We start from the raw sequence: 19,824 nt of genomic DNA, 5'->3' as shown, positions 1-19,824 counted from the left end.
GTCAGTGCTAACAATGTTTGCATCCTCAGCACATGACTGCACACATTAAAAGATAAACGGAGACAAACAGTAGTTGCAGTAAAATGATCTGAAACAAAAAAACAAGCTAAAACAATTAGAATATCAAATCAATACGGTTATACAATATATCGCACATTATTACTTTGTTATTAGAATTGTGCGACACTAAATCTTACGCGGCACTATTTGGCACAACACCTGGAGCAAAAACAACTATGCAGCTGCGCCTTCCCGCCGCCATCTTGAACACTACCTGGGAGAGGGCGAGGCCACACGGGCGCCCCCTGCTGGAGAAAGTCGGCATTCCACCTTGAATGCAGGCTGCATTCGTTTTAATGGCTTTGGCGCCGCCATAATATTGATTTTGTAGGCTTAAGCGGCGAAAAAGCCTCTAGTTGTTCTTCTTCTTCTTCTTCTTCTTCTTCTTCTTCTTCTTTTTCTTTGAAATTCTATCATGGCTTAATCAATTGGGTTTATTACTGCCACCTAGTGGATTGGGGGTATATACATCAACATGAATGTACATTTCGTCCATTACACTTCATCCCCTGAAGGATTAATACCCAAAAGCACATCTTTATAAATTCCCCATTAGCCCTGTCCAGAATTAAAGAAGTCAGCCTTTACCGAACCCAAACCGCCTCCTGGTCGGAGTAAAGATCAATATTTTGTAGCGTAAGCGATTCAGGTACAGAACAGTATTTGTATATTTATCATTCTGTCTTTCTCTCCCTCACTGCCACCTGCTGTATAGTTTATGAATTACACTGCATACCCATTGTTTGCATTGCAGTTGTTTGACTTCTATTTAATAATATGTTTATAAATCATTCAATATTGACCCCATTCCCTCCTTAAAACTCCCTCCGTCAAGATTAAAGTTGAAAGAAACAACAACACGAGGAGGGTATTGTTGTGTTATGTTTTAAAATAATAAATAACTTTTAAAAAATCTGTGGTTCTGTTTCATCTTCTGGGGATAATCTTGCGCCATCAAGTGGTGTTACTCAAAAGTGCAGATAAATATTGTGCTTGCTATTACGTAATACATAAGTGTGACCACTTTGCTAGTTTTGTGGGGGGGGGGGGGGTTCATTTTTTAAAAGCCACACAGTTTGAAGCATTTTTATTGTTTTATTAGAGTGAAAAAAATAAACAAACGTAAAATATACATTGTAGAATTATTTTATAAATGATCATTTGTCTGATATATAGGGTCATCTTCTTAAAGCGTTTCCGTATAATTATTGCTATTTTTTTTGCAATTCACGTTAATGTTACAGAACGGAAAACAGAGCACGCTGAGAGGATATAAGATATATTGAAATATACAACTTAGTTATTTTATTCTGTCTTTGGAAAATTAACAGACGGTTTACCTCTTAAAAAAAATAGGAGTCAAAAAATTCGCTCTTTAAGCAGAGCTCTATCCGATTAGAACACATATATTCTGTTGGTTTTCATAATATAACAAGAACCGTTGTCTCTGAACGCAAGAACCCGGACACAGCGCTCCTCCGGGGGATCGTGCACTCTGCTCAAGTCTGCCTCTTCCGTCTCCCCTTCTTCTGCGGAACAAACTCCAAGTGAGCGTAGGTGACCAGGTCATCATTGCATCTCATCTGCAGATCAAATACAGGGTGAAAAAAACACTGTATCCCTTAGTGAAATATGAGGCTGTGCAATGTTAATGTTCGCTTGTACTATTAACAGTTTATTGCAATGTATGCAACAGTACAGGTTGCTCTGGTAAGTGGCTGTGTGTCTACCTTGATCTGCACGGCGGGGTCCGCTCTCTGTTTGGGATCTGCATCAGAAAAATATAAAGACGAAAAAGTGAACGTGAATGTGTGGCGATATCAGACTATAGCTCTGGGTTATATACCAGCATTGCAGGACCAACGATAATGAACTCATCTGAAATATAATCAAAATCTATGCTTCATTTATTAACCATTAGGAGCACGCACGTGTTATAACACGTTAACAAGACGCAGGGCGTGAAATCTTCATGACGCTATTGGATATAATACAATATAATCTAATCTAATCTCCCCTTCAGTCACTGAGTGCGTAATGTTGTTGAAGCTGACAGTAATGTTGTTGAAGCTGACACCCTGGGATCCTTCAAGAAGCTGCTTGATGAGATTCTGGGATCAATCAGCTACTAACAACCAAACGAGCAAGATGGGCCGAATGGGGCCTCCTCTCGTTTGTAAAATTTCTTATGTTCTGAATTATACCATGTTAAGTTTCATATCTGTGTCTATAATTTTTTTTTGGCAGGGCAACTTCGAGTTCACACAAACTGTTTTAAAAAATGAAATTAAAAATGAGTGACCGAAGGGGATACAATATAACATACCATATCGTACACCACCTTAACTATATTATGTATAACATACTACAATACAGTATATATAGTTAACTAATGTAATATAGTGTAATAATACAGTACACTACAATACAACTTAATATAGTGTGATAAAGCGAAGCCCCTTGGTTATAGAATAGGCACAACATAAAACAAACTTGGTTACCTTCTTTGCTACAGAAATTAAGCCATGCACAAGTGGCGAGGATCGCCGCGGCTACAGCGAGCAGAGCAGCCCCGGAGAACGCGACGTAATACACGCGGCACGATGCTGTGGAGACACACACGGGTGAGCAATACGGACGCACATCAGCAGTACTGTGCACGACACGGGAGATAGTCAGCAAGCGTTTGCACCGCTGGAAAGGTCACCACTTTCGTGTGTCTTTGTAAAAACACATTTCTGAAGCGGATACCTCTGTGCACTAACAGAAGGAATAGAATAACAGCGTCTGCTTCATTACAAATGTAATCGAGTCGAGTGTAGGAACCCTGGCTGTAGCATACACGGGTATTTACTGCTGTTCGTGTTATCCTGTAGAGACTAATATCTGTAAACAGTTCAACTGAAATAAAGTGACGTTGTATTGTTGTTTGAATAACTACCGCTTCAGAAGAATTTTTAAATATCCAGAAAATAAGTGACTGCGTTATATATTTTTGCTTAATTCTCATTCTCCTACTCAGAAAATCATGCAGCATGTGTCTTAATATGTTCTTATCCCTATGCTCTTCGGGGGAATTCAGAATATAAATCAGAGTGTATAGTTACTGTTCATCGATTACATATACAACGCTCTTTATCGATAACTTCGATAGCAGTGTGGAGTAGTGGTTAGGGCTCTGGACTCTTGACTGAAGGGTTGTGGGTTCAATCCCCAGTGGGGGACACTGCTGTTGTACCCTTGAGCAAGGTACTTTACCTAGATTGCTCCAGTAAAAACACAACTGTATAAATGGGTAATTGTATGTAAAAATAATGTGATATCTGTATAATGTGAAATAATGTGATATGTTGTAACAATTGTAAGTCGCCCTGGATAAGGGCGTCTGCTAAGAAATAAATAATAATAATAATAATAATAATAATAATAATAATAATAATAATAATAACTTCAATACAGCCTCCCCACCTCCCGCTGTGTATGAGATCTCCCTGCTGCGGATGACGGTGTTTGAGTTCAGTTGCGCTCCACAGGCGCACACCGCCCCGCTCCGCCACGTCTCCACCTGGATTGTCAGCCTGCTCGTGGCGCTGTAGCTCTCTCCGCCTCCGCCCGTCTCTTTGATCCCGGAGCCCGGCGCTGTTGCCGTCGTGACGTTACCGGAGATGAACCACTGAAACCGGACCGCGGGCGAGGAGAGGCCCCGGGCCAGGCAGACTAATGTCAGCGTCTCAGTGGAGTCGAGCGCGCTGGCGGAGACAGCGGGGGCCAGTATAGACACAGAAGTGTTCTCTGTTGAACTGTCTGAAAAATATGAGTTTATTAATTCATAAATATAACACTTAGGGGTTATCAAGATGTACAAAATATGTTTTTACAGGACTCGCGATATTTACAGTACCAAGGACAGCGCTAATGCAAAACTGTAGGGCGCGAAACTAGATAAGGCTTTGGGTCTGGGAGTAACTTACCCTCTAATTTTAACAGTGAGAGAGTAAAATGTATTTTCAGGGTGTAAAATGCAACATTACCATGAATAATCTCGATTAAATGCTGTACAATCTTTAATGGTAACGGCGCAGGCATTACAAAAGAGCCATCCATTTTAACTGCAATGTTACTTTGAACTACAACCGCGCGTGTGTTCTAAGGTTCTTTATCGGCTCAGCGCATTTTTTTGAGATATCACGCTGACTCTGCGAATTAATTACGTTACTTATATTTAAACTTTGCATTCTTAAAATCAGCAAACATGTTACAACGTCAATATAAAGCCATACAGATAAACAAAATAAGGAAATGCATTAATACGTTATAAAACAACTCGTTTAATATTATAAGCACTTTTTTTCAGCGGTTGCCTCTGACGATGGTTCCAGTTGGATTTGTAGCTGGACTGGGGTGTCACGCTTCATCCTGTGTAGCTTCGAATTTGTTTTATTCTCACTGTGATTGGCTGGAAAGACAGCAGGACTAGCCAGAGATTGGATAATGTTTGTTGGGTTGGTTTTTCTTCTCTACAGATTCCTGGTAACTGAAGACATTGCATTCTGGGAGATGTAGTTGTTAGTGGAAGTTTTAGGGGAGGCAGACAAGCTGTGCTGAAAAATTGCTGTGCGTATTTTTACGCATTAAATTTAAATTTAGTGCGTATTTCGGGTTTTTTAATGTGTATCTTATCTGGGCCGCTGAGCTCGGGGTCGGAGTTGTTCCGTTCGCTCTTTACTCCGGTAAACGCTCCTCTGCTACTTGCTTGGGAAACTGCCAGAAAAAAATGCCTAAAATTTGCCTCGTGTTTCATCCCGGAAATCTCCGATCAGCGCCGTAGATGAGTATGAAATAAAGAATATTACTTCAGTGTGTCTGGTACGTTGTTATCAGTTATATAAGCTGTATGTATTGCTAAATTTAAATAAAAAGGTAATTCCTGATAAAACATCTACAAACTTGAAAACGTGTAGACCGGTCTGGAATAGTGTGCTTGTATATAACTTTTTGATATCTTTTATACTTTTTAAACTATTAATCTTTTTGTCCTTTTTTTGTCCATCTTCATTCACTTTAATGGGACTTTTTTCAACATTCTGAAGCCCCCCATTGTTTAAAAACTCCCAGACTTCCATCATTCTATTTACTGTAAACGATGTAACTTTTGACACAAATCAGCTACTTTGACCACTTTCCCAACAAGCAAGACAAAAAGTTAGAGCATATGGAATCTTCCTCTACTTCTCTGCTATTCAAATCTGAAATCAAAACAGAAACTTTTACCAATCAAGAGGTACAGCTGTTTTATTAACCGCATCGATTTCTTTCAGTAGGCTACTCCCACTGTTGAATTAACTGTCATAAAACTTTGAGAAATTTCTAATTCTAGCACATTCTAACTGAGGCAATTAGCAAACAACGTGACTTTTCACACAAATCCGCTACTTTGACCGCCTTCCCAATAAAGCAAGCCCCAGAAATAGCTTGTACTTGTAAAGTTACCATCTAGTTATTATTATTATTGCTACTAACTTTCATGTGCTAATAGTGTAACCAGTATGGCTATGGGGTGCTGCAATTTGATTCCTGCATAGTTTAATGGCTCAAATTTATTTTGCGTGCGATTTATACAATATAAAACTTAATTCCCTGCTGTATAGATGCTACAGAACTGCAGCACGGCGCTTATTAAACTACTGTAACAAAAACAAATGATTAATTAAACATCCATCCATCCATTATCATTAACCGCTCACTCCTTTACAGGGTCGCGGTGAGCCGGAGCACTAACCCTGCATACACAGGGTGCAAGGCGAGACTACACCCTGGACGGGACGCCAGTCCATCACGGGGCAATAAAACAATACCACCTCGAAATAATTAATAACAATTAATAATGCGGCACACTTAAGAATTAACTATACATCTTATGAAATGCTTTTACACTATACTTTATAAAATAAATACTAGATACACTGTAATATCTAAATAATAATAATAATAATAATAATAATAATAATAATAATAATAATAATAATAATAATAATAATAATAATAATAATAATAAGCACCAGTTTATGCAAGAAATGCATTGTTTTATACTACAGACGCACAAAAAGTATCAATATGCGTCTAGAATCTGTTGCACGTGGTTTCGTTCATTTCTTACCTGTTATGACGCTCAATGCAGCCCCATTTGAAAACTCCAGGTCCATAACTGGTGGGTGCGCGCAGTAATATGTACCCGAATCATCTCGCTCTGTGTTGGGAATCTTCAGCTTGAAGGTGTCCCGGCCGTTGGATTCATTGGTGTATTTGCACGGGGACTCGTTGCATTTCGTGTCCAGTTGTTCCATTACATCACTCGCGTTCTTTCTGAACCAGAGCAGCCGAACCCCACCGGATTCTATTACTGCACTCGAGGTGCACGTGAACTCTACCGGAGACTCCCCGGGTGAAGCAAAGTGATGAGATGAGCTTAAACTGAGAGACGTTTCAGAAACTAGAAGGCAAAAAATAACAAACACACATCGGAACACACAGCTAGTCAATAACAGCACACGCATAGACACACACAGCTAGTCAATGCGATATAAAGGGCTGTGCACACAAGCCTCCAATTCAATGTCGGAGCTGTTTATTTCTCAAATGTTAAATTCATTCGGTGCGTTTTTACCATTTGGAGAAATACGTGCTGGTAACGCTGGAGCAAATGCTGTGAGAATCCGAATTCAATTAACACAGGATATCTACGTGTTAGAAGACTGTGAAAAACACTTCCCTCACTGTAAAAAAAATACCGTATTTTACAGTAAATTTACCGTAAATCTTTTTCGGTTTTTTTTTAATTACAGTATTCAGTATTGGTGTAAAACACTTTTAAAAACAGTGTACCTTTAATACGGAAATATACAGTAGAATTAATCTATAAATAGTTTTATTAAGTCAATATTCAGGTAAATGTATATCAATGTATATACAGCAGTGTGGAGTAGTGGTTAGGGGCTCTGGACTCTTGACCGGAGGGTCGTGGGTTCAATCCCAGGTGGGGGACACTGCTGCTGTACCCTTGAGCAAGGTACTTTACCTAGATTGCTCCAGTAAAAACCCAACTGTATAAATGCGTCATTGTATATAAAAATAATGTGATATCTTGTAACAATTGGAAGTCGCCCTGGATAAGGGCGTCTACTAAGTGTGCCCTATATGCGCCCTGTCTTCATGTATAACGGCATTACTTTAGATATGTTTAATGTTCTGAATTGGGCATTTTACACAAACAGTGTGTTAATCCAAGCTGTTATAAATGTGTGCATTTCAACACTTGGTTATTGGTCGTGTATTAGTGTATTAGTCCGATTCGTGTATTAGTGTATTGGTCCGATCACGGTGTAATTTCAATAATGGATTTAAAGTTTTTCCAAGTTGGGGACGATACAACGGTGTATGTGTATGTATCTGTGTAAGCGCAGCAGTGTGCGCATTTATCACCTCAAGATGGGTCTTTTATATCATTTATATACCCGCCTGCATGAAAACCTCTGAATCTCAATTTCAATCTCCGCTCAGTAATCAGGGATATAGAAACACACTCGTGTGTGAAAATGTCAGACCGCTCTGTGCTTTAATCAGGCGTCTTAAACAACTTCTAAAAAGCCTCCTGCGTTTTACCGTGTGTGGCTCTGTGCTCTTTTTCTCTTACTGTTTGAAATGAATCAAAGTGGTTTGATTTCATATGCACAACAGGGTGTTCTGATACATTTGCACACTATTATATATGTATATTTATGTATATATCTATTGATGTTTAATTATTAAACATCTCTGCCATTTGTAAAAAAAAAAAAAAAAAACCTAGTCCTACTACTTATAATGTAGAGTTATAATATTTCAATGGTAAAATATATTTGTGCTAAAGTGGGGAAATAATAGATGCTATTACAGATAATAATAATAATAATAATAATAATAATAATAATAATAATAATAATAATAATAATAATAATAATAATAATAATAATAATAATAATAATAATAATAATAATTGCACTGTACCATATGTTTAAATAAAAGTTTAAACCGATTTCAATTTGATTGGAATTGCTTGTGAATATAATATAGATTCACAAACAAACACCAGTCTTCTGATTTGGTTTACAGTGTAGATTAACATGTTCTGCGTTGTAATTTGGTGATTCGGCTGAAGTATATTATACGATAAAATAAACTCAGCCCTACTGTGTGTTTGAAACATCTTGTTAAAACTTAATGTTGAAACATTTGATTGCACAATGTTGTCTATCAATGCTTCTTTAGACGACTGGATTACATACTTTTGCAATAACGTTAAGTTGATCAAATATTTATTTTTAAGAGCTGGTTTTGGAGAGAAACATCACACGTTCTAAAGACTATTATACAACAAAACAATATGTCATTAAAATATTTAGAAACTTACCTTGGAAACATACTGCGGCCAGGGCACATCCAAGAAGGCGCCACATGCTTCCCCGCTGCCGGCTGTGCGCAGATTCTGGTCCTAACAATGTCGAAATCGTTGGAATTATACAGATATAGGCACACATTCTACGATTGTGTCTGCTATTTCTTGTGTGTGTTTATATATACACACGCAATGTGTTTGTTGCACCAGTCTGGTTCAAGCGAGTTGCAGAAGTTCGTTGATGTTTGTCGGATATGTTTACCCGCTCAGATCAACCACAGGTCATTTTTTTTTGTTTGTTTCAACACCCACATCCTCCCTCGTCCAAAATATACGCGAGCCTGCATTTGTAAAGGTAATGGAAAAACACACCTCGAATTCGAAGTGACGTGTTGAAACTGCACGCCGTGGTTTGGTAAATATAGCTCAAATAGATGCCACAATTCTGAACTTTCAAATTTACCGGAAATAAGGGAATTGAATAACATGTTTTATAAAAGGTAAGATTTATTTTTAAAAGTAATGTTTGAGACTGTGAATTTAGAATAAATAGCTATAATATGCAGCAACGATATAACATCAAGCAGACACGAATATACTGTATTATATTTATATCAACATGATACCAGACCACAAACATTTTCCATTATTTCAGCCCACCTTTAAATACATTCTAAATATAAGCACAGTAGACAGAAAACACGGATTTATTGAACCGACATATGTAATCGTCTTCACTCTTAATTAAAGGAGAAATAAACGGCGAAATGGTCTTTAAATGGTAATCCGCTTAAGTATGAGAATTAAAACACGTGGAAAGAGCCCGTTGCGTGTATTCAAGCTCATCGGATCTTCTGAGCTCGCGATCCAACGCAAAAAGTAATTGCAAATATAAATTCATATGTTATAACGCTGTTACATTTACATAAAGTTACCATTGCATAACTGCGTTTTTGGTCATCTGTATTAATTCGTAAAATATGCTTTATTATTACTGTCGTTGTTAAGCATTCTAACCTTCAATGGCTCTGTTTAGGCACCCGAGCTGATTGAGATCAGTCGATTCAATGGGACGTTATCAAGCAAAAATCAGACCATAGGAATGGGCCAGTAGGTACCTACTAGCCTCCCAGCAATTAGAGTCGGTCCGGATCAAGCGCTTTAATGAACGTCTGCAAAGTTGGAAGAAACAGAAGGGCGACATGTGTGTGTCTTTGCGCAAACCTGCGATAAAAACAATCCTTTAGCTCACATATTGCAATAAACACCACACTCACCGACACAAATAGATAGGTTTGACACACAAAAAAAAGAGGCATATATTCTTGAATCAGCAAAATATTCTATTTAGGGGATTGAAACTCACCAGTTGTTTTTTTTTTACATTTAGAAAAAGACGATGCAAACGCGGCTAAATGATTGGTGAATTCAGACCGGTTTTTGTTGAATTTAACGCATGGTGCTTTGTCCGTTGTAAGACCAATGAGATATAGTTCTTAGCACTTGACCAACAAGACCACTTCTCCTGGCGCGCTAATAACGGGATGGAGAGATCCAGCGCTGTGCGTAATTGCGCACAGAAACATTCTCTTTGAGCAGGAAGGAAATTCGACATCCCGGATTCCAATCGGGCGGAGGAGTCTTTCTCTAGACAGTCTGACCCATCTTCATTAGTCATAAAAATGATCAGCCGCTCATAGTCAAACCAAACCTCAAAAAATTAAAAGCAATAGATTTTAAGCATACCTTGTAAAGTGTATTTTTGTACTGTTTGAGAATATTATTATTTATTTCTTAGCAGACGCCCTTATCCAGGGCGACTTACAATTGTTACAAGATATCACATTATTTTTACATACAATTACCCATTTATACAGTTGGGTTTTTACTGGAGCAATCTAGGTAAAGTACCTTGCTCAAGGGTACAGCAGCAGTGTTCCCCCACCTGGGATTGAACCCACGACCCTCCGGTCAAGAGTCCAGAGCCCTAACCACTACTCCACTCTGCTAAGGCATATAAAAAATAAAAAATACATTACAGCGTAAAGTATATTACTAAGCGTCTTTAAAATCCGATGTATACAATGTGTGTTTAATTATTTTACAGATCTGCTGTTTAGAGTAAAGAAAATATATACTGGTAGTCATTATACAGATAGCATATATAAATGCAAAATGATAAAGTGGGACATGCTTCATGCTATTATACAGATTGATAATACTACTGCTGATACTACATGTGTGTACAGTGCAGTGTAAGTTTGCAATCGCAGCCCTCACAGCTCGCTGTAGCATTAGATTGCAGCAGAGCTCAGAAACTCTCCTTTTTTGGTCAAGCCGACTGCACTGCAGGCTGCGTCCGCTCTGTGCATTCAGGTGGGCGTTGTGCTAGTCTGTGGGCGTGGTCTCTCACCACAGAATAAACGTAGTCGTTCAGGGCATCCGCCCACCGTTCGGTGAATAGGAAAATAAAGTATTGATTGTGTGCGTGTGACACTGACAATGTATCATCCACTCAATAGTACATTCAAAACTATAGTCAAGTCGACACGGTGCTGGAAATAAGACCACTATTGCATAGCGCTTTCACCCATGCCAGGTTTTACTACGAGCTTGATTAGCCACAGTGTGTAACACGCTTGGGTGTGTCTTATTAAACTCATTGCAAAACCAGGAATGGATCAAACCGCATGCTTCGGGAGTCTTGTTTCCATCCCTGCAACAAACCTTTTTAACAAATACTTTCATAGTTGTGTTTTGGGTGAGCTGACGTCACCAGGTTCTTACTATTTTGATTACATACACGGTGTTTTTAATGGACTATATAAACCAAGACATGGTTCTTGCAGTTTTAAATCTGAACCACAAGATGTCGCTGCAGGTACACTGATAATACACTGTGACGCAAACAGCCTGCTCGAAATTAAACTGTTTCATGATTTCAAAGAAAGTCCCGTTTAATTGTGAATAAAATGGACCTGGGCCAACAGGAGAACATTTAGTAATAGGTAATTTAGTTAGCAATTGGCTTATTATTATTATTATTATTATTATTATTATTATTATTATTATTATTATTATTATTATTATAACTGCGATAAAAAAACGACATATTTTTCCACTGACAACGAATATAGAAACGTTGTATGTTAAACTATGAAAAATGCAGTAGTGTAACTATAATTGAACGTATTTATTTATTTATTTATTTATTTATTTATTTATTTATTTATTTATTTTAGCAAATGTAAGTGTCTAAGAAAATAATATTCTAACCCGGCACTGCATAGGCAGCAAGGCCTTTTTGGACCCCGGCAGGAAAATAACATTTCTGGAAACGCGAGTTACTCCTGGTCTAACAGACATCAACAAAATGGATCTTATCTTCAAACTGCAGCTCAGAGTCGAGTGGTTTTTCATGTTCTTCCTAAACAAAAAACATACTTTGCATGTTTATTGTAATTTCTCTATATTTCCAGACGCACTGAACACAGATTAGGGTGACCCATCAAAAACAACAAGAAGAAAATATGTTGTATATGAAATGTCCCTATTACATACATACATACATACATACATACATACATACATACACTATCCTGCAAACCAATAGTTGCTTATCTCTGTATCGCTGAAGCGGCGGATGTGTTTCCTGGCCCCCTTTTCACATATTGTTTTTCTACTTTAATCCTATCCCAGAGCGTATTGTTCCAGACACACCTCCATATCAGAGTGAACATCGTTTGACTTCATAGTACATTGCATTGCAACTTCAAGTCAGCGGGCTGCTTAATTGAAACGGTCTCTCTCTCTCTCTCTCTCTCTCTCTCTCTCTCTCTCTCTCTCTCTCTCTCTCTCTCTCTCTCTATTATTATTATTATTATTATTATTATTATTATTATTATTATTATTATTATTATTATTTATTTTTTAGCACACGCCCTTATCCAGGGCGACTTACAATTGTTACAAGATATCACATTATTTTTACATACAATTACATTATTTTTTACATATTATTTTTACATACAATTACCCATTTATACAGTTGGGTTTTTACTGGAGCAATCTAGGTAAAGTACCTTGCTCAAGGGTACAGCAGCAGTGTCCCCACCTGGGATTGAACAAGTCCACCTGTTATTTAAAGACGTTGTATATGTTTTAAACTAATATATAAATAAAAATATATACTGAATATCAATGTTGTGTACATGTCTGTACAATATGTATCTGAAATAACAACACGAATTAATGTGCTGCTCATGGATCTCTATTTAATCCTAATCTGTTACTCAATACTTGTGCATTAGCCATTTATGTTTTATTGGAAATGTGAATACATACAATACATGCCTACATAACGAGCTAAATAGTGTCCGGCCTTAATATCACCGTATTGCGTATTGCAGTGATGTGAAAGAGTGGCTCAGTAAATAGCTAGCTGGATTTGTATAGTAAAGCGGCGGTGTTTAGATCAGCCAGTTTTTAGAGCCTGTAAAATCACCTGCCAGATATACACTCGAGGTGTATGCGCACCGACTCTCATAAAGAACAACGGGCTGGATTCGCCAATCTATTTCTTCCTAATCGGCATTAGCGCGTTTTTTTTCATTAATTACTTTGGACTTAATGCTTCATCCAAGCCCCTTAATTAAAAATCCGGCTTGTTTATTTCTGATTTGGTGGCTTTATTTGCTGAGTTTCTAGTTTCCAAAAAAAAAAGGGTGCTAATTGACGAACGGACGTAAACAGCTTTGAGAATAAACCATATTCCAAACAACAGACGGGACCATTAGGCTCACTTATAGGGTTATTATCGCAACGACAGGATAAAGGCGAGTCTCACACCCGAGCGTTTATGCCAGCTCACAGATGAGAACTACCCTTTCACCACACACAAATGTACTGCACGGAGGTCTAAGAAGCAAGTGCGCAACGAAGTGTGGATTTGAGTGTCTAGAAGCGTTCAAACAGCACGCAGTAAACGGGGCTGTCTTCAGACCGCGATTCTTGGACACAGAGCGGTGCGGTGTTTTCGAATCTCTGTACTCTCCGTCACAAAACCACGATTCCATAGAACACGGGTCGATATGGAAAGCACGGGAACACAGTTAGCATGATGACATCACCGCATATTTACCAAGTGCATGTGTTTTACATTATGGTGGCGATGCTGACATTTCTAGCATGTGTACTGCACTTGAGGACTGAAGATACTGCACATGTTAAAGCACGGTAGGTTTGGTTTCCTTGCGGGGGATGGGGTGGGGGGGGGGGGTGTATTTTCTCCAAGTACATTGGAATGCACAACAAGGCTCTAAGGCTGTGATTGTGATTGGTCGGCGTTGCGTCAGTTTTGAGTTTAGGTCCCGCCTCTGTGTCTATAAATACAGAGAACGGGCACAGTGAAGGTTATTACGAGCTCTTACCAAATCACAGCAGAACTGAACTCGCGTTTCATTACAAGACTCTGACACGGATAAAGCACTCTTCACAAATGGTTGTACAAGTGAAACCCAACGTCCAGCACAGCAGCAAAATGACGGAGGGAAGCCAGCAGAAGGTGGAAGCAAATGTGTTACTCCTGGGAGCCGAGAACGTGGGGAAATCTGGTACGTCTAGGACAGTTACCTTGCAAAAATCTTTACTGTTGATAGAATAATGCCTAGGCAAACTGGTAGGATTTTACTACGTTCTTTATGCATGCGAGAAACCAACAGAACATTTCATATGCAAGTGTACGTCATGCAAATTCTTTATTCTATTCACTAACTGGGTTGATTTGTGTTCTTTCCAGCACTGACTGTACGGTTTCTCACTAGACGCTTCATTGGAGAATACGGGGATATTGGTAAGTATATCACGAGCAGTAGTCAACAGTGAAATAATAGTGCTAGAGCATTTTAAAAAATCTGTTTTTGCTTCCTTTACTAAATTGAGTTTTGTTTTCCAGAATCCATCTATAATCACAATGATCGAGTCGACGGGCGTGAGATCTGTTTCAATATCTGGGACTCGCTTTACTCACAGGTAAGATTCGCGGGAGATGGCGTTTTAATATACACGGTGCGTGGGGTATAGAGCGTGTAGGTTACAAAATTCACAATAGAACCATAATTGGATGCAGGACATTATCCTGTGCTACTTTGGAGCGGAATTCACTCATATTTGACTTCATATCAGCAGTATATTCTTAAGCATAAATACCGATATGGTCGTTCACTTAGATTTGCCTCTTGCAACAGGTTAGCACAGTACAGGCCAATACAAAACGCATCGTGGTTACGCTTTGTGTTGAGCGTCATCAACAACTATTTCATATGCAATTTACCATTTGCTGAAGTTTAGTTGCATTATTAAAACTGATATGCCATGCATGTGTGTATCTGTCATTAGGCTGCTATTGGAGCTCAATTCACATGTATGACGGTTGTTTATGCTTGCTAGTCTCCTGCTACAGTAATAAAGACATCCAAAGACTGTAAAGCTGTAAAACTAGAAAGTCTTAAAAAAAACTCCACATACATATGAAATATGAGCTCCAATGCCAGTCTAAGGACAGACCCACACATGCGTGGTAAATTGCATGTTAAATACTTATTTCTGACCCGCACGATGAAGCCTTACCGCAGTCCCTATACAAGGCTGGCGATACATTGAGTAATAATACCAGTCGACAGAAGCGAGCTGTTTTATTTTTCCGACACTGTTTCTAATTTTTGTTCATTTGAACCTTTCAGAACTCCGACACTCAGGGATGCGTCACCGAGAAACAGCTCCGCTGGGCGGACGGCTTCATCCTGGTCTACAGCATCTGCGACCGGGCCAGCTTCAGCGTGGTCAGCCAGCAAGTGCGGAGAATCCGGCAGGCGAAGAAGCACGCCGGCGGGGCGGACAAGGTCCCCATCATCATCGTCGGGAACAAGCGTGACTTGCAGCACCGAAGGACGGTCTCCAGCGAGGAAGGCAGGATGCTGGCTCTGTCGGCGGACTGCGGGTTTTTTGAGATCTCGGCCGCCGAGACTTACCACGGCGTGCTTTTGGTATTCCACGAGCTGCTGGAAGTCATCCGGGAGTCTAGAGCGACGAGGAAAGGGATCAAAGGGATCGTGAGGAGCATGTCAGCGGTGTTCGGTAGAAGGAGAATTGATTAGAAATGGACTTTAAGAACCCAAAATAAACCGACCTGAAGGATATATGCCTGGTTTGCTGATCGGTTGAAGGACCAGCGGTTTTTTTTCTACCCGGCTGCATCCGGTTAAGCGCAGGAGTTCGTGTGTTGTAGATGACTTGTTGACATTTTGAAAAGTTGTAAGATTATAACTTAAATTCCAAGACTCCTTTTTTTATTGAGGTTTTCGGGAACTGTAAGATTATATCCAACAGAAATGGAAAGCCAAGCTCACAGTACCTTACTCAAACTCGATTTAAGCTTCCAGCGAAGTTGTTGAACTTGAAGAGCCCAAGACAATGTTCTCCTTGAACACACAAGAAACGCAAAATCTCTGGAGCAGCCAGCGGGTGCCAGGGTTAACGTGCTGGGCAATGCATTCATTTCCTACCGCAGTTTCACCATGCATACCATGGAGTTGTGTAGCTTAAGATGTCACTGTGATGTCATTTCAAATGCCACTATTTCATGTACATAAATATTTAAGGAGTACTCTGGCATAGTGTATGCCTATTTGGTCATATCACTGAAGGGGTGGGGAATTATGCTGCTTTTATATAAAATGCATATACGATAAATGTGCATTGTTTTATATTGTATATATGTGTACAGAGAATGTAAATGCCTGTCTATACTTGCTGAATTTATATTTTTTATGAAAATTAAAAGAAATTACATTTTAATGCTGTTCCTTTTTTTATAAATATGTTTCTTTCCCTAACACATAGAGCTGGCATGTGGACACTGAAGCTTTCAGTGTTTCTATGACCAGCTGAGGTCTGTGTTGATCTTGTACATAACCACTTACACATTGAGAGTCATCTACAAAACTGAGGTGGATTATCCCCCCCCTCCCCCCCCCACCCCAAAAAAAGGCATCAATGACAAACTATTTGAATACTCTGAAGCACGATCACAGTACATCCAGTAAAAGTGCAGGTATGCACACCAATTAAAGGATTGCATTCATTTTTTTGTACTTGTTCCACACAATGTATTCACAGATTTATAAAGAAAAAAGCCACGTGACTTTGCCAGGCTGTACACTCAGATTTATATTGGATTTTAAACAAGACCGGACTTAATCATGCTGGATTCCAGAACAAAAAGGTTCTGGATTCCAGAACAGACAGGTTCCGGATTCTAGAGGGGATCACACCATGCATTCCAATAGGGATTTGGCCAGGACTCAAAAATCTGAATTATACAGGATGTCAGTTTATAGAGGGGCTGGATTAGACAGGTTTCACTGTACAAAGGAATTCAAGAGACCCATATTTCCCACTGAATATAGCTCTCAGCATTTAAACACAGGCTTTTTGAACAGCACTTCAATAACACAAGGAGATATAAACTATTTGAAACCCTGTGATGTGTGAGATGTGTGTCTCATTACCATAGTGAGCTCAATCACATTCTGTCTGATCTACTGTATTTGCTATCATCACTACAAAGGCAGCAGAGAGATGCAGATTGTATATATTACAAAGACATCAGGGATGCCACATGCATGCAGTTCAATGAGTCACATGAGGGACAGCCCATTTACTCAAGTGTGTGCTATATAAGGCAGGTGTTTGTATTTCATTTAATTGTTTTGTTTAAAAAATATAAATATATATAGCAATAAATTATATATATATATATATATATATATATATATATATATATATCTATATATATATATATATATATATATATATATATATATATATATATAATTTCTTAGCAGATGCCCTTATCCAGGGCGACTTACAATTGTTACAAGATATCACATTATTACATACAATTACCCATTTATACAGTTGGGTTTTTACTGGAGCAATCTAGGTAAAGTACCTTGCTCAAGGGTACAGCAGCAGTGTCCCCCACCTGGGATTGAACCCACGACCCTCCGGTCAAGAGTCCAGAGCCCTAACCACGACTCCACACTGCTGCCCCTATATATATATATATATATATATATATATATATATATATATATATATATATATATATATATATATATATATATATATATAAACAAACAGACAACTGTCAATAAAGTGTATTTTATTATAGCTAGTATTACATGACACAACATGGTTACAGAATATAGCATCTAATATAATAATAACATTGAACCTCCAATAGGAATCTCAGATTAGGAATGTAAGTCTTACAATGTTTGCCATGAATTCAGAAGCTATTGATTACAATATTGGAACAGCTGGTAAAGTCCAGTTGGTATCGTTATAATATTCTGCATTGGGGGTTCTGTGCGAGGGATCAGTGCGGATGTACTCAGAAATCTCAACATGAATGCGGTTGTATTCTCTATCCTAAGTGTCCTATTGTGACAGGGTGACTGAGTCGTCTGACGTCAGGCAGAAGCAGGAAGGGAAAATAAACTGACACCAGGGAGTACTGCAGGTAAAGTAAAGAATCGGCTGGCTGCCGTTTTTATTAATAACAAAAATAAATAAAATATTTAAACGAAAACACTTGCGCTCACAGAGCAAAATAAAAGGGTGAACAAAAACAAATCTCAGACACTAAAGAATAAATAAACCATACAGGTCAGGCTGGATTGCCTTCACTGTTCCTGTCTGTTAATCAATCAATCAATCAATCAATCAATCAATCAATCAACCAATCTCTCTCTCTCTCTCTCTCTCTCTCTCTCTCTCTCTCTCTCTCTCTCTCTCTCTCTCTCTCTCTCTCTCTCTCTCTCTCTCTCTCTCTCTCTCTCTCTCTCTCTCTCTCTCTCTCTCTCTCTCTCTCTCTCTCTCTCTCTCTCTCTCTCTCTCTCTCTCTCTCTCTCTCTCTCTCTCTCTCTCTCTCTCTCTCTCTCTCTCTCTCCTCGAAGCTTGCGAGCTGCAGTCTTTTTATACCGTGGCCGAGGGGTTTAACTAGCTTGCACTTAATTCACCTATTACCCCTCGGCCACAATCTGCACGATTTTATTATTTACCGTGTGGATGCGGCTTCCCATCCACGCTACTAAATAATAAACAAACGGCTACGCCGTCATTTAGAACACAAAACAACCGGCGCTTCGCCGTCATAAATATAATACAATTAAAATAAATAAACAATACAAAATAAACACAGGGGCGAAGGGGGACCCCGCTCTAAAATAAAATAAACAAAACTATGTACAGGGCACCTCGCCCTGTTACACCTATATTAAAGAATGTCATTTTGCACACCTTGTTTGTTCTACCTGAGTGGGTTTGGTGGGTCAGGTTAGCCCACTGCACCACCTAGACCACGTGGATGGCCAACGCTGTCCCTTCCACTCCTGGTCTTTGTTCCAACCCTGTTCCTAATCCTTTAACTGAACCGATTAAACCTGCACCCAGACCCTGAAGTAGTTCATTATCTCATTTTACCTGAGAGTGGATCGGCTCTCCAGGACCGCGATTGGACACCCCGGACCGAGATGAAACCTCCTAAATTCTGTCTACGTCACTGCCTCCGACGTGCTTGACTCAGTGCCCGGACACGATGCCTCTAATTGGGCTACGCAAGCATGTGGGCAACATGCTGGCTGTCACACAGCAGCAGCTGGCAAAGTGGGCTTAATAGACACTCAATGCAAGCACAGGGTCTGGGCTATGCAGCAGCAGTGTGTATATGACTAGGAATGTGAGTAAGCAGCAATATGTGTGTATATATATATATCATAGATAATTATATAGGATGCATTAACAGCTAACAGTATTTGCATTGATCTGAGGAAGGCTGGTGGGCAGGTAATTATATTAGTGGGTAAGTGGCTGCAACTGATTCATTTGTAGACGTTATCAAGGGAGGGCTCCTTTTGATTTTCATGTTGATTTTAGTCAGATCGGAAGTTGAGGTCATTCCTTAACTGGAACCTCTCATTGTTACATTTGTTACCTGCGGAGTGACTCACGCATTTAAAACAATTGAACGACATTTGATTTTAAAAGAGCACAGAGCTTCAAACTACATTGTTTTTATCAGTCCCCTTGCCTTTTTCATGATGTTTGCCATCTTAGCGATGTATCTGTGATATTGAGTTCCTATCCTTCTCTACAGCTGCTCTGAACTTGTCTGCAGAATCCTAAGTGCCAGGCACTGAGCAGCATTCCATTCAAATCACATGATTTCAATAGAATGGGGGACGGCTGCTTAGGATTCTCCTGGCAAGCTC

General features: G+C 39.2%; 2 protein-coding genes across 2 annotated transcripts; one reads left to right on the top strand and one right to left on the bottom strand.

Annotated features, from left to right (window-relative positions):
* Nucleotides 1-1,196: 1,196 nt before the first annotated feature.
* On the bottom strand, nucleotides 1,197-8,694 carry LOC117395426 (uncharacterized). The gene is made up of 6 exons (XM_059007812.1): nucleotides 8,507-8,694; nucleotides 6,218-6,550; nucleotides 3,529-3,864; nucleotides 2,562-2,666; nucleotides 1,791-1,828; nucleotides 1,197-1,643 (listed from the first exon to the last, which is right to left on the bottom strand). Exons 1-6 carry the CDS (start codon nucleotides 8,631-8,633, stop codon nucleotides 1,560-1,562), a joined length of 1,023 nt encoding a protein of 340 aa, XP_058863795.1. The 5' UTR covers nucleotides 8,634-8,694; the 3' UTR covers nucleotides 1,197-1,559.
* A 5,195-nt stretch (nucleotides 8,695-13,889) lies between these two features.
* Nucleotides 13,890-16,345, top strand: LOC117395437 (ras-related and estrogen-regulated growth inhibitor-like protein). The gene is made up of 4 exons (XM_034920114.2): nucleotides 13,890-14,103; nucleotides 14,289-14,342; nucleotides 14,445-14,521; nucleotides 15,232-16,345. Exons 1-4 carry the CDS (start codon nucleotides 13,989-13,991, stop codon nucleotides 15,643-15,645), a joined length of 660 nt encoding a protein of 219 aa, XP_034776005.2. The 5' UTR covers nucleotides 13,890-13,988; the 3' UTR covers nucleotides 15,646-16,345.
* The last annotated feature ends 3,479 nt before the right edge of the window (nucleotides 16,346-19,824 follow it).

The sequence above is a fragment of the Acipenser ruthenus genome, chromosome 35, assembly GCF_902713425.1.
Source record: "Acipenser ruthenus chromosome 35, fAciRut3.2 maternal haplotype, whole genome shotgun sequence".
Lineage (NCBI taxonomy): Eukaryota > Metazoa > Chordata > Actinopteri > Acipenseriformes > Acipenseridae > Acipenser > Acipenser ruthenus.
This window is presented reverse-complemented; position numbering and strand designations above follow the sequence as displayed.